The following is a 15,245-nucleotide window of genomic DNA, read 5'->3' on the forward strand; positions in this document are numbered from 1 at the left end:
TTTTTCGGGCTCCGGATATTCGGTAGCAATCAGCAGCGAATATTCGTAACGGACCCCGAACACATCGGGTTGCGTTGCGTGCATGGCTTCCTTCTGCAGGTAACGGGGAGACGCGCTCTGGCGGCGGTCTCGTTCAGGATCCGAAAATACAATTTAAATATTTTGCACACTTATTCCACTTATTCCTAGTGTGCCACTGGTTACGGTGCCGCGTGCCAATGCTGGCACACGTGCCAGGGGTTGCCGAAAGGCTATTCATGTGTTTGGACCATTTACCTAAAAAATACATATAAACGTCGATTTACTGTTAGTCAATGGGATAAACATCCTTTTGGACTCAATTACATCATGAGACTGCTACAAATAATTGCCTTAAAGGGGCCCTTTTATGCTCATCTTACATTACATGTCACTTGTTAGACGCTTTTATCCAAAGTAAAGCAACATTCAATACTGTGGGCAATCCACACAGTGCCTCTACTGTGATATGTCTCCTTGCTTTAATGTTCAAAAAGCTCTTTATTTTTCTCATACTGCCTGTGCTGCAGCATCTTTTCAACCTGGTTGTTTACGTGTACACTTCCTGGGGACTTGCTCTGACGCAGCAGGCAGAACTAACGAGAAACCACATTCTAGTCAGACAATTTTGAGCTGTACTCCGCCACTGGCCAGCTAAAGCACGTAAAAGGAACAGAAACCACCTATTTGCTTCGACCAGAGGCAAGCAAGACTTAAACTTTGAGAGACTACCACAACAAATTAAAGGTGAGAAAAACTAATGTTTGTGTATTGTTATACAGTACCGTGGGAATTTGAAAAGTAATCAGGAAGTGATTTACATCTCTTCGTGGAGGTCCCTTTACTTTTTCTTTAGCTTTCTTCTCGTATCTTCCTGTAATTCTTCTTCATGTTGTGCTGCTCTGGGCTGCACTCTAGAAAAAACTGAAATATAAATACTAGTATATACTTCAATATCTATTACAATGTGAAAAATCAAATGGAATGAAAAATAAATGGATGAAGAATAAAAGGTCATTGTATCGAAAAAGCTATCTTTAAAAAATGAAACTGTATGTTTGGACTAGGCTAAGAATAACTTCAGCCTACTTTCAGCTACAGAAACCATTCAAATATCAAACTATTCAGCCTTTTCAGCACATGATGGGAAACTTTCAACTTTTTCAAAATATTTATTTTAATATTCAGCTTTTTAAAGTCTTTTTTTAACATGTAACTCAATGGGAGGAACCTTCAAATCCTCTTTTAGCACATTGCGCCAAATGCTTCTCCTTCCACATACTTTCAGCTAGAGACTTCATTCCAACTTTAAAATGATCACAAGACATTCAGCTATAACACTTGTTCTTCAGATTTTTGATATCTTTTACACTTTTTGAGATATTTAACTTAGTTTGGAGCTTGGTAAAGAGGCCTTCTTCAGATTTTAACAATAGTGTGTTTGAGCAGCTCGTTAAGGCGTGACGTGCTTTGATCAAAACAGAGTGGAGGACAGCTTGAAATTCGCCTTACATTTTTTAATTCCCAAACCCTACACTCCATGCTTGAATTGTAGGAAAACCTCTCTCTCGTTAATAACGCGTTAACTTTGACAGCCCTAGTTTTTACAGAAGGGTTTGTTCATATATCATTCATAGCCTGAATTATATAACATTGTATACCTAAAAACATGGCGAAAATTGATATGTTAGGGCTGTTGACAGTATTTTCTGATTTATGGAGTGATAAAAAGAGATATCCAAAATCCCTTCTGTAAAAACTTTAGATTCTAATATGACTACAAAATGAAACAAGAATTTGTGCAGCTTTACTTACTTAATACACTAAGACTATGTTGAATTAACTTCCTTTTTGAAGGTCCCTATAATCTTTGTTTCAGACAAACTTAGTCCAAACACACAGTTTCATTTTTGAAAGATAGCTTTTTCTATACAATTGGACCTTTTATTTTGGATCCATTTATTTTTCAATTCATTTCATTTGTCATATTGTAATAGATATTGCAGTATATACTAGTATTTACATTTCATTTTTTTCTAGAGTGCAGCCCAGAGTAGCACAACATGAAGAAGAACTAGAAAATGCATTTTCTGCAGAACATGCGTGTGAATGCTGTAAACTGTGAACATTTGTGGCTGAATTTAGCTGAAAATGCAGAAAAAGCTGAATATGTTATTAGCTGAATGGTAGCTGCTTTTAGCTACAGAGACCAAGTCAGTGTGTCGCTGAACTTAGCAGAGAAATGCAGAAAGGTGAAATGATTTGAATCAAAATTGTTACATCTCAAATGCATTGCAATGACTTTGTTGAAAACTTGAAAGTGAAATGTTAAACTGGAAGAGTAGGAAAAATAGTGAAGAAGCTTAATATTTAAAAGAAAAGGTTTAAAAAAGGTATAAACAACAACATGTATAGCCTCAATGTCCTGAAATAGCTGAATAAGTTAATAGTTGAATGGTTTGTGCAGCTGAAAGTAGGCTGAAGGAGTTACATATCAGATGTAAGTTCACTACTTAGTGAATCAATGTGTATTTTGACTGCAAACTTTTGAACTAAAACCAAATGTCACCAATAATGTATAAAATATGTGGAACGTGTTGAAGTCAGTATGAAGTCTCCATCAGACAGAAAAGAATAGGCTGAGACCCCGTTTACACGAGGACGATACGGTTTGTATCTGCATACTGTTTCTCTTTCCCTTTCGTTTACACGAGGCCGTAACAAAACGATAGAAACGGACCCCGCAAACGATAACGGGTCCCAAGGTGGATAGATCTGCAAACGGAACGCTCTGGGGGGTCAAACGGCTCCGTGTGTACGCCTCTATACGATCATTTTCTGATAACGTGAAATAGCCCCCACGTCTCCTGCTCAGAGATCAGCTGCTGGGCTCTCAGAAGAGGGGGAGGAAAAGAGAGGCTCCGTTTATTATTCTTATATGATTATATAGAGTCGTTATCAATTTGTTTTAAAGCTCAATAAATAACAAAGAAGACCTATGACCGGCACTTTTCTAATTTTGTCCGGAAGATTTTAACTTTAACGGACATGTTGACCGGCGAATTTTTTTTAACGGAAACTCTGCCGCACGGTCCCCTCGTCCCTTGGAAGAGGCGGAGAGGTGGGTGTTTTTCATCTGCTGGTGGACTACCGGAGAGAATTACAGCAGGAGCACACGCCGTCCACCGCGGAGAATAAACAGAAGGGCAACCATGGCAACCATGCTCCGGGTTCTTCTTCGCTGCTTTTGGTGTATTTTGTGGCGGCAGCAGCGCCACTTACAGGCCCGGCATATGTACTACAGCGTTTCCAGCGGGTCGAGCGGTCTCATGTGAACGGACACGTTAATTGAGCCGAATGCGTGTGAACGCAAGACTTTTTTGAAAACGCAAACGGTGCGTAAACGCAAACGTTCCCGTGTAAATGGGGTCTGAGACAGTCTTTAAACTCCAGTCTGTTTGTCAGTGTTTGTTTCTATGCTGAGCACCTAATCATAACACCTGTTTAAGTGAGCCCAGAGATCAAAGGTTTCCATGGAGATGTGCTGTGAAAGGAGAGCCTTTCCATTGTTCTGAATGAGAAATAAACCTATTACATTTCTAACTATAGTTTAAAAATGGTAGCTGCTTTCGGTAAAATGTCAACGCGTGCAGCATGTCACGGACCCTGAGCGTCTGAAGTGTGCTTTTTGTGCACTTTCGGGTCAATAATGTGGCATTTTTGGCAGATTTACTAAAGGTGTGCAGCTGCTGAATTTACAATGGGCCTTAACGCCACTAATTATTTTAAAGGGCACATGTCATGGCCATTTCCACTGATCATAATTCCATTGTTGAGGTCTACTAAAATAGATTTATACTGTGCAATTTTCCAAACTCACATTGGTTTCTTAAACAGCATCTCTGTAAACTACGTGTATTCACTGAATTTCACTCTCTGCCTTTAACGGCTCGTTGGAGCTCCAATAGCTCCAGCCCCCACCCTCCCTGTGAGCACAGTGTGCTCTGATTGGTCGGGACGTTGTGAATCGCGCTGAGCTCCGTGGAGGTGTTGTTTCCTTGTTTAGCATACACAGCGAAACACAGCCAAACTCATCCTGAGCACACACAAAGTCACAGCCGAAGTAAAAACAATAAGTGTGGCTTGATATTGAGTAAGAAAAAGGTTGATAAACGCTGTGAAAATGGGTCTGCAGAGAGAATGGGTCTGCAAAGAGAATGGGTCTGCAGAGAGAATGGGTCTGCAGAGAGAATGGGTCTGCAGAGGAGAATGGGTCTGCAGAGAGAATGGGTCTGCAGAGAGAATGGGTCTGTAGAGAGAATGGGTCTGCAGAGAGAATGGGTCTGCAGAGAGAATTTCGCCGCGATCCCAACTGTCTGTTATCAGCCTGCAGCCAGGGAGGAGAAATCAGCTGAGCTGCCTCACTGAGTGTGTGTGTGTGTGAGGAAGTCCGTGGATTGGTCAATTTGGACCAATCAGCGAGGGCTTAATGTAACGGCTCCGCGGACGTAACGTAACGGCTCCACGGATTGGTCCATTTCGATCCGGGTACGGGGTTACGTCACCCCGTCCCAGAAGAATCAAATGGACAATGACGTATCTCCAACGAGGCGTTTTGGGGAGGTATTTTCTGTGTTACAGTTTTACTCGCTACAGGGTGTACTTTGACGGTTTTGACTCTGCAGACCGTTTACATGCAGAAAAACCTTCATAACACACAAGGGGACGGGTAATAACCAGAAAAGCATGACATGGGACCTTTAACTTGCGATTAACGCATGTGTATTTGCCCTCGGCGCGCCCTGTAGTTTCAGAGCGCAAAGGCTTGACGTTGTTGTTAGTTGTTGTTAGTTGGATGGTGGGAGATTCTACCGAGAGATATGGATACAAGCAGGGCCGGCCCGTAGCACTGGCGTTATGGATGTTCGCCTAGGGCGCCAGATCTGGGGAGGCGCTGCGCTGGTAGAAAAACATTTTTGACCGTTGGTGCTCATCCTAATTTTCGGCCTTGATGTAACAATATTCATAATTAAGTAAATGTAACACCCTTTTCACCCCGGTTACACTTTTCATTTGCCCTGTACGATGGGCGCTGTAAGTGATGAAAATGGGGGATGTTGGCTTATCAGGCGCCCGCAGCTCACAGCCAAAGTGCGAGTGAGCATGGGAGCGAGCGAGGGAGAGAGGGCGCACCGGTACCGGCGCTGTTGTTATTAGACTCTGGTGCTAGCTGCGCTAACGGATATAAGAGTAGATGTTTCTACAATAATGTGGAGGGAGAGTCCTCTCCAGTCAGACTGAGAGGCTCAGTGAGGTAAAGGACTCTGAGTGTTTAGATAGTTCACTTTAGCCTAAGTTATCTCAGTGGGTCTCAAACGGTTTGGTCACAATTTATGTAAACACATATTTCCAAGGCACTCCTTTATAATTATTGGGATAAACAGGTTTGAAATCATTCCAATGATAGGACAGTAAACCAGACATATCGTTTAAAACTGGAGAGATTAAAACATATGCATAAATAAATAAATGTTAACTGGGTAAAATAAGATATAAATGAACAACAAAAATAAAATAAGTTTCATTTATTTGTTATTGGCTATGGGTTATTGGTTATGTTCACATACACACATTTGGTTATTAAAATGTAAACCAATCTTTTTCATATGGGTGTTTTAGAGTTGTACCCCCTAGATCAGGTCTCTAGTAATTCTGCTCAAAGTGCACCAGATTGAAGCATTTTACTTTAAAATGTTAAAAAAATCTTACCCCCGGACCCCCCTAGACTAGAGGATGTGACATCCATCCCCCATTATATTGCGTATGCCTTGGATACTCTATTGATCTTTATCTTTTCTATTGTACGATTCTCTGGCTGGGGCGCCAGCTCAAATCTCGCCTAGGGCAGCAAATTGTCTAGAGCCGGCCCTGGATACAAGAAAAGGTGTTTAAAACGGCAAGCCAAGCACACAGCTGATGCTGACAGCCCCGCTCCTGCCGCTCACTTGCGGCAGACCACACTTGAAAGTTTTCCGGGGAGACGCCTGGACACATCTACGAGCAGCAAGCCCGCGGGACCGGCCTATGAACTGGATTTAACTCATGTTGGTGTTGTAACCTGTAAGGTCCTAGCCAGCATGTTGATGTTTTTAATTATTATTCCTGTTTTATTTTGTTTCTCTCATTTCAGTATCAGCACTTCCTACCCCTGATTGAACTCCATCTGCTTCCCATCCCATTAGCCTCACCTGTGCCCCATTATCATCCCTCCCCCTGTCTATTTAGTAAATTCAATTCAATTCAAAACCATTTAGTGCGTCCACATTCCCCTCAGTGCCAGTTTGTCTTAGTTATTCCTAGCGTTCCATCAGTGTTTATTCCTAGTACCTTGATTCCACGTGTACCTGACCCAGCTTCGTGTCCTGACCCTGTTCCTGTCTAATCCTTGTCTGTTTTGGTTGCCTTATGGCGCGTTTCCACTACACGGCCTCGCTCGGCCCCGCTCGGTATGGCTGGGCCTCGTTAGGACTGGCTCACTTTATGGCGCATTTCCATTACAGTTTAGGAACTGGGGTAGTATCTATAGTAACGCAGTGTAGGCGGAGCCGTGACGTGATCTTCAGAGGACCCCAGAAAAACAACACAGCCGTTAGCTGTTAGCACTCAGAGCTCACAGCTCCTCATATATGTTCAGAAACTACAAGTGAAACAAGTACAAACCACAGACTGCCTGTGTCATGGAGAATACAGTCGCTGCTTTATTTATGTCTGTAGGCCGTTGTTGTGAGTGTGGACGGTCGGAGCATATACTGCGTTAGCTTAGCCAATCTCCATTCAGAAAACACGCATTTTAAAAGGTGTTTCGCCTGCCGTCTGTCTGCAGACTTGTCAAAGCATTAATTCATGGTTTTTACTAACCGGTATCAGTATGTTGTTACTTCGGCATCATTTTGAAACGTGTATTACAATTAATCACGGTCAAATATGTCCATCTTGTTGTAGTTGTAGCCCCCTTGCCAGCGATGCTCTCTCTAGTTTAGCATACTCAGCCCGACTCAGCCTCGTTGTCTCTGGCCCTAGACCCGCGATTTTATGAGGCCAGAAAAACTGTGAATTAGGACCCTCTAGCCGGTACTAGGCCAAGTGGAAACGCAACCAAAGACGGGCCGCTGACGTCACAGCCCTCTTAAACCGTGCTCCGCGCTGTAGTGGAGACGCGCCATTACTGACTGATCTACCGTGTACCGAACCTCTGCAATAAAGACCTTTTTGCATCCTAAGCCTCTGTCCCTGAGTCGTGCTTTTGAGTCCTCTACTGGTGTTCTCTCAGTCGTTACAGTAACCAACTGGACTCTTTGCATGGATTGAACTGTATATATTGACTCTTTTCACCACACACTGATTCTGACTGGCACCCCACTTTATTAAAAGTAGGTCAAACCCGCTGCAAAGTTAAGGTATTCACTATAATCTGTTCAATGTTATCTGACTCTCCAGATATGAATGAAAGGCCGTGTTTTTAGATTTGTTCACGCCTTCTTATATTTAGTTATATTGCCTTTTGAAAAATAAAGATAATTTTGACAATGACAATTGTTATATCGCAGTGTATTTTTATGTTTAAAAAATGTCAGGAGGGACGATGCCCCATGGGCTTATTCACATTATCAAATCCGGCCCTCTTTGAAAAAAGTTTCGACACCCATGATCTCTAGAGAATTCTAACAGATATTAAGGCCCTATTTCTTATTCACCAACAGAGCAATGAAGTAGGTGGTAGTTATCACATGGAAAAGGAGGGACTGAAAAGATGCCTAGATCATCTGGAGTCAAACAATTTGGCGGTTGAGTACATTGTGACTGACCGTCATCCACAAATCCAGAAGTTTCTGAGGGAACGCAAGATAGAACAATTCTATGATGTGTGGCACTTTGAAAAAGGTATTTATCCCTATATGTTTGAATGGAAGAATACCAAATCAGAGACACTATCCTTTGTTCAGATATTCCTTTGTTTTACTATGCAATTTATCCTGAGCTTCTAATCAGCAGCAGACATGACATCATGTCTGGATAGATACATGATTTATATCCCCCGACAATTTGTCCCTCTAATCTGGTCTTTCCTCTGTTATTGTAAACTGTCTGCCAGACCACTTGATCACAGCCCCTTTTGTCATTGTAAATTCAATTTCACTCACTACTCTTAGGATAATGTGAGTACTCTTTAGAATGGGAATTTACAGTGATGTGTATATGAATATGTATGGGGGTTTCCTGGGCTGGCTATGAAATGCTTTCAGACAGAAGGGTGTCTCTCTGACCATTGTCAGGCAATTATCATATGGATGTTATGGTTGTAATTAACATGCTGTGCTTACCCTTCTGTCTGCCCCCCACCCTTCTTTCCACCACACCCTTGAATATTGTCCATCACAGCACATCATTTACACACTATGGCTTGAATATTCACTTGTGCATGTGTTTTCTTTTTATCAGGTTTGTCCAAGAAACTTGTGAAACTTTCACAGAACAAGGACTGCAAGTTGTTGAAGAGGTGGCTGCACAGCATAAAAAACCATGTATACTGGAGTGCGACGAGCACAACCTCGGGGCCGGAGAAGGTGGCAAGGTGGACGTCAGTCGTCAACCACCTACAAAACATTCACGTGCACGACGACCCCCTATTCCCCAAGTGTGAACATCCTGAAAGAGCCACAACAGATGCAAATAAAGAGAGTTCTCAAAGATGTGAAAAAGCTAAGCCATCACTACCAGACCTCATCGCTGCAGTCCTTCCACAGCTTGATTCTGCGTTTTGCCCCCAAAAAGGTGGTTTTCCCCTTCATGGGAATGTTGTGCAGGTAACACACTGTATCATTGATTCTGTAGCATCTTATAACACAGTCACTGTTTAGTGGCATGAGGGTTTTATTCTGTCATAACACAAAGTCTCATTTTATTTTGCTATTCTATAGGTTGTGTCTAGCAGCCATGCATCCCAATGAGAATGCTGACCGTGAGCAAGCCACAACAGCTGCAGGACTACTTGTGTACAAATTGGCCTATCCAAAAGCAAGGAGGGGAGAATGTACCGCAAAGCCTGTAAAGAAGGACCCTACATACAGTAAGTTGTCAAATATTTTTGTTTTATTAAAAACATAACTTACATTTTAAATGATTATTGCACAAAGTACCAATGAACTGGCCAGATATATGGAGAACCGGGATGACTGGAAGCAACGATGGAGGGCTCGTCTGAGGACGACCTAGAGAGATAGCCACACTGAATTATATGTACAATGAAAGAATAAAATACAAATACAAATAATAAATTATTATATGAATGTTATATTTTTCAGTGTACGTGGGTGAGCTGATGAGGCTGGTGTTTGAAGAAGTATTTGAGGATCCAACACCCTTTGTGGAGGAGATGAATAAAATCCCCATCCCAAAGGATCCACTCAATTTGACAGGCCCTCAAAGGAGGAAGTGGTAGCCCGCCATGTCTCACGTTTTAGTCAAGGGGCGGTGGGAAGCCAACATACTGTCCAGCCAGATCAGGAAACTCCCGGCGTATGCGGCGGACAACACATGACGGGATGACCACTCTGATGCCTCGTCCTAAGAAGCCCCAGCACCAGCTTACAAAGCTGCGATAGGCAAGATGCCGAAAACGCCTATAAGAGGAGGAATGGATGATAAGATATATGTGCTGTCCTGTTTTTCACCCTTACCCTCTGGCTGCTTGAACAACTGATTTTCCCCACAGGGATTAATAAAGGTCCATCTTATCTTATACAGTGTATATATGTATATCAATCATCATTTTGTACATTTCTAGAAATAAAGTTTGATAGAAATACTTGGTAGCCTTTCTTCCCTGAATGATGTGCTCCTAGATAGCATATCATTCATATATAGCAAACCATGATTTGATTTTTCATCAAATACAGTAGTAGTTTATTACAGGTATGAATAACTTACTCTTCTTCTGTTCTACGCCTCAAAGGTCCATAATCAAACCTATACATGTTATGGAGGTTCTGCAGGGTGTATGGATTGAAACAGTTTGGCTCTAGTCCGGGGTGGTCAACCATGCACACAATAGGTTCTGGGACTTGCATCATTCGTGTTGCAACCTATAGGAAGATAAGATATTTGTAACGTAACACGTTTAGCAATTAACTCCAAATATGGCGAGGTTTACAAAATAAACATTCAATTACTATAGAATAAATAAAAGGGCATATAATAGTCTATTGACTTGACAAGTATGTAGGCCTATGGTGTATATAATGTTGTGTGCTACTGTTGGTGTTTTTGTTGTATCTGTCACCATACTTGCCAACCTTGAGACCTCGGAAATCGGGAGCATTACTAAAGAGACGCGCTACCATGGAAACCAAACAATGGTGTAGCTGTATTAAAGTCTGAGTGGAAACAGTCCAGGGTAAATCTGATTTTGTCAGAAATCGGGAGAAATGCGGGAGAAATATGACCCCGGGAGGAAACCGGGAGAGGGCTATGAAATCGGGAGTCTCCCGCGAAAAGTATGTCTGTCACCTTTCTAATTTCCCTGCAACAGACGTTTTCCACTTCGGTTGGCATGACTGCGCAGTTTCCACACGTGCACCTATATAACAGCAGTTGTAGGTACAGTTTGGTTAGCGAAACAAACTTGTTACTGTGATGTAGATAAATGATGCAGTTCTAACATTACATCTGAAATGTAAGAGCTCTACAAAATTAAAACTTTCCACTGTGAAACCGTCTGCTCCAGTCTAGTTTGGGACGGTGGATCAGGTCCATCACGGTCCGTCTCACTTTCAGGATCGGACTCCGGTTCAAACATGTACGGCTGTACTGACGCCATTTGAAAACTGATGCTCAGAGCCGAAAACACAGTGTTAGACATGGGCGGAGCCTCTCTGGTGGTTGACTAATCAGAACAGAGTGGCCGAGCTGACCAATCGGAGCACACTAGGCTCACAGGGAGGGGGGGGCAGGAGCACAATCAAGCCGTTTTGCACAGAGAGTGAATACTGCTGAATACACATACTATACAGAGATGCTGTATGAGAAACCAATGTGAGTTTGGAAAATTGCACAGTATAAATCTATTTTAGTATACCTCAACAATGTAATTATGATCAGTGGAAATGGCCATGACATGGGCCCTTTAAGGATCACAACATGAGTCCCAGTTTCCAGCTGAAGTGGAAAACTGGACAAAGGAGGAAGTGGCTCAGTGGTTAGTGGGGCATGTGAAGGGCGATGGCAAAAAGGCTGCACGATTTTTCAAGAGCAAGAAGTGTCTGGAGATTGTCTTGTTTGCTTCGAGGAGCAGGATTTCCGGGATCTGGGGCTAAAGAGGGGTCCCGCTATCAAGATCCTGAAGGAGCTCAGACGACTGAGAAATCAAGAGTCAACGCCACCATCCAGAATCAAATCGTTCTTTAAAGGCCCTGACACACCAGGCAGTCACCAGAGAACTCGCCGACATCCGACACCGACAGATCCATCGACGAGTTCTCCTGCGTATTGGCCGTGTGTCGCACTGAAATACACCGCTTTACTACAGCCGAGCACGTACGAACTGCGCATGCGTGAGTGGCAATAACTCTCCTTACCAGCAGGCGGCGGTAGTGTGTATTCGTCATTCAAAATAGGCAACAACCGGAAGACAGAGAAGAAGAACAGACTGATATAAACAAACAAATAGCGGGTGCCATTCGAAACATGTTTTAGAATATAAAAATACATGCATGATGAAATGAGCACATAAAGTGCAGACATACTATAAAATCACAGTTAATAGACCTGCATCTGATGATCGCAGTGTTCTGGCGGGTGTGTAGTTTATTGAGTCAGCAATGTAATAATGGCCACTTCTTGCTAAATTTACGATGAGATGAAAAACCGGACTTGACCAAACAAATCACGGAGCTCTCAGCAGAGGACAGCCGGGGACGCTCCCGCCGATATCAGAGATGTCCCTGCTATGTGTGGGAGGTAAGAGAGGACATTTAAATCGTTTGTTTACGTCCCTCACTTCCGTTTCGCTTCTCATTTGCAAGCTGAACAGCTGATCAGAGTGGTTTCTTGGCCCGATAGCTTGTGTCCGACACCCGGCCGATTCAACATGTTGAATCGGCCGGGTGTCGATCGTGAAAGGCCAAATAAGGCGTGTCACGGCCGAGGGTTCGGGACACACCAAATTGACTTTGGGCGACAAGGAACCCGTTTTCGCCCAACAACGCAAGACGGCCGATATCGGCCTGGTGTGTAGGGGCCTTAAGGGCAAAAACAAACAAGCAGGCAAGAGTCTGCCAATGGAGAGAAAGACAACTGAAGTAACATTTCAGGTTTGTTTTCCAGTTCATGAAAATGTTGTTGTTGTTTGAGCGGTGTGAGAAATATCGGCTTCTTCCAGGTTCAACTTTAGTGCTTTATTTCTATTCTGTTTTTTTCTTCAGAATCCAGCCCCGTTGATCAAGGATACCCTGGATGGGCTTTCAACAAAGGATTTCAACAATTTTAAATTTGGTCTGGAGAATTACACAGACCCTGAGTGCAAAGCAATTCCCCTGTGCAAACTGGAAGGTAAAGACACCAGTGACATCGCTACAGTAGTGACCAACAACTACGGACCTGACAAGGCTTTACGCGTCACACAACATGTTCTCCGAAATATACATCGGCGTGATCTTGCTGACCAACTGCAAAGCCACATGGGTAAGAATGTTTCTCCCACTCTCTTCACACAGTCCTGTAGGCGTCTTTCGGTTTTCTAACCCAGTTGAGATTTAACCACGCCTACTTCCACATCGACGTAGCTCTGCGCGACTGCATCACGGATGTAAAACGAAAACAACAACCCCATGATAACAACATCAAGTAATATCATGTATACTCTAGTTTGGGTAAATGGGCCGCTAAAGATATGATCAATTTAGCCAGTTAATTAATTATCTACGATTGTTATCGAACTAGGTTGCATAACATGAACACTACTGTGTAATATATGTTAACAGATATATTTAAGAAGTACAATACAACACAAGCTCAAGTTTCATTTGTGGGCCACATTCCATTATGCTTTTTTAATTTGCTGAGGGCCGATTCAAAATGGCCCGTGGGCTGCATTTGGCCCCCGGGCCATAGTTTGGACACCCCTGATCTATAGCAACTGAATGTGGAGTTATCTAAGGTTTGAAACCCAACATATTACCGTACAGGTTCACCCTAGTTCTAGTTTTAGAGAAAGTACTAGGTTTGATAAGGAGACTAACAGCAGGAATCTCTTCAATCAGAGTACATAATGTATCTCCAATAAAATGTATCCTACTGTTCAGCAGCCCGTGAGACGTTCAGGGAACCTGTGGGAAAGACAGAAAATAACCTGGGTTACACATGGATCTTTTGACAGATTTGTTCAATGTGGAGGAAAATATAACTGTTCACTGCAGTAACTGGTTTTGTGTGTTTTGTTTTGTTAATAAATTAATCGTTTGTACTTCAACTATTTCTATTTAAAGGGGACCTATCATGCAAAATGCACTTTTTGATATCTTCTCTACATCAACATGTGTCCCCGGTGTGTCAGGGAACTCACGCAGCGTCAGAAAATAAAACCCTCTCTCTTTTCCTCCGTACCCAAATCTCTAAAACGGGGGAAACAACGGAGCTGATCCAGATTTGCTGCCGATATGACGTAATTTCGGATGGTGGACCCACAGAGAGTTCAAATTCAAATTCAATTCAAAAGCTTTTATTGTCATTGTACAGAATACAACGAGGTTTATAGTTACTAGCTCCAGCGAGTTCTTTAAAAACAGACATATTAAAACACAGATTAAAAGGTCTGACAGTTACGACCAGCAGTAGCGCACACAGCTTCGGATCGTCATGTAGATGACCAGGATTAATAAATAAATGAATAAAAATAGAATTATGATCAAATATATATGATAAATATTACAGTATATACATAGAGACAGACCATAATTGTTGCACAGTGGGGATATGGGGAGTTATCTTTGTGTGTTTAATGTCCTAATGGCCCATGGGAAGAAATTGTTTGTGAATCTGGAGGTGCGGGCTTTCAGTGAACGGTAGCGCCGGCCCGAGGGCAGCAGGTCGAACTTTTTGAACTGAACCCGGCCTCGCCTATACTCTGCGCAGTCGTGTATCGTCCACCAAAGTGCAATAAGGATTTCATAAATGACTTTTCTGACTTTCTGTCCGGGATCATGGTGAAATATGATCGTGTTTTGATCTCCGGAGACTTCAATGTCCATGTGTGCTGCGAGTCCAAACCTCTGGTTAGGGACTTTTTAAATCTCCTTGATTCTTTTGGTCTCGTTCAGTCCGTGGCTGGTCCAACACACGAAAAAGGACACACCTTGGACTTAGTATTATCGTTTGGACTGTCTGTCTCTGTGGATGAAATCTGTGCAGCAACGCGTATCTCAGACCATTTACCGGTTCTGTTTACAACCTCGATCCCTTCCGCAGGAGTCGAATCACGTGTCCCTGCGCGTCGTCTGCGTTCGATTAACCCCTTGACTGCCTCACAGTTTTCTGATGTTTTTAATGCTTCTCCTATCTGTAAATTAGAGGTGAACTGTGCTCTTAGTGCGGATGAGCTTATCTCCATGTTTGACTCGACATGTACCCTAATACTGGATTCTGTTGCTCCTTTTACGCTTAGACGCACCAAAGTTCTCTCAGAGCCGTGGCTCAATGACTGTACTCGTGCTCTCAGACGCGCTTGCAGGTGTGCAGAGAGAAAATGGAAAAAGGATCAACTCCATGTCTCCCTAGAAATCCTTCGTGCTTGCCTTTCCGACTACCAGAAGGCAGTCAAAGCAGCCAAAACAGAGCACAAATCTCGATCCCTCCATTCTCGCAAATTTTAGGCCCATCTCCCAGCTACCTTTTTTATCTAAAGTCCTGGAGCGAGTAGTCTATGTCCAGCTGCAGTCGTTCTTAACCACGCATGGCATCCATGAAAAGTTTCAGTCTGGCTTCAAACCCATGCACAGCACTGAAACAGCCCTTTTAAGAGTTTTTAATGATCTGCTCCTAGCCGCCGACTCAGGTAGCCCAGCTGTCCGGGTGCCGTTAGACCTGACAGCTGCCTTCGACACTGTGGACCATAGCATCCTGTTGTCACAGCTTGAACAGTCCGCTGGCATCACAGGCTCTGCCCTTGCATGGTT

At 43.0% G+C, this 15,245-nt stretch overlaps 1 protein-coding gene across 5 annotated transcripts in view; it reads left to right on the forward strand.

Moving 5' to 3' along the window:
- Positions 1 to 649: 649 nt before the first annotated feature.
- Positions 650 to 15,245, forward strand: part of LOC117497111 — a 28,811-nt gene continuing 14,215 nt past the window's right edge. For 2 of the 5 annotated variants that reach the window (XM_034149002.1, XM_034149005.1), the window contains exons 1-4: positions 650 to 765; positions 7,779 to 7,959; positions 8,518 to 8,882; positions 8,997 to 9,145. In XM_034149002.1, the coding sequence (XP_034004893.1) occupies positions 9,108 to 9,145 (38 nt within the window). In that variant the 5' untranslated portion in view covers positions 650 to 765; positions 7,779 to 7,959; positions 8,518 to 8,882; positions 8,997 to 9,107. Of the gene's footprint in view, positions 766 to 7,778; positions 7,960 to 8,344; positions 8,883 to 8,996; positions 9,146 to 9,380; positions 9,819 to 15,245 lie in introns of those variants that run through there. The other 3 variants (XM_034149006.1, XM_034149003.1, XM_034149007.1) reach the window with 3 other exon arrangements.

The sequence above is a fragment of the Trematomus bernacchii genome, unplaced genomic scaffold, assembly GCF_902827165.1.
Source record: "Trematomus bernacchii unplaced genomic scaffold, fTreBer1.1, whole genome shotgun sequence".
NCBI lineage: Eukaryota > Metazoa > Chordata > Actinopteri > Perciformes > Nototheniidae > Trematomus > Trematomus bernacchii.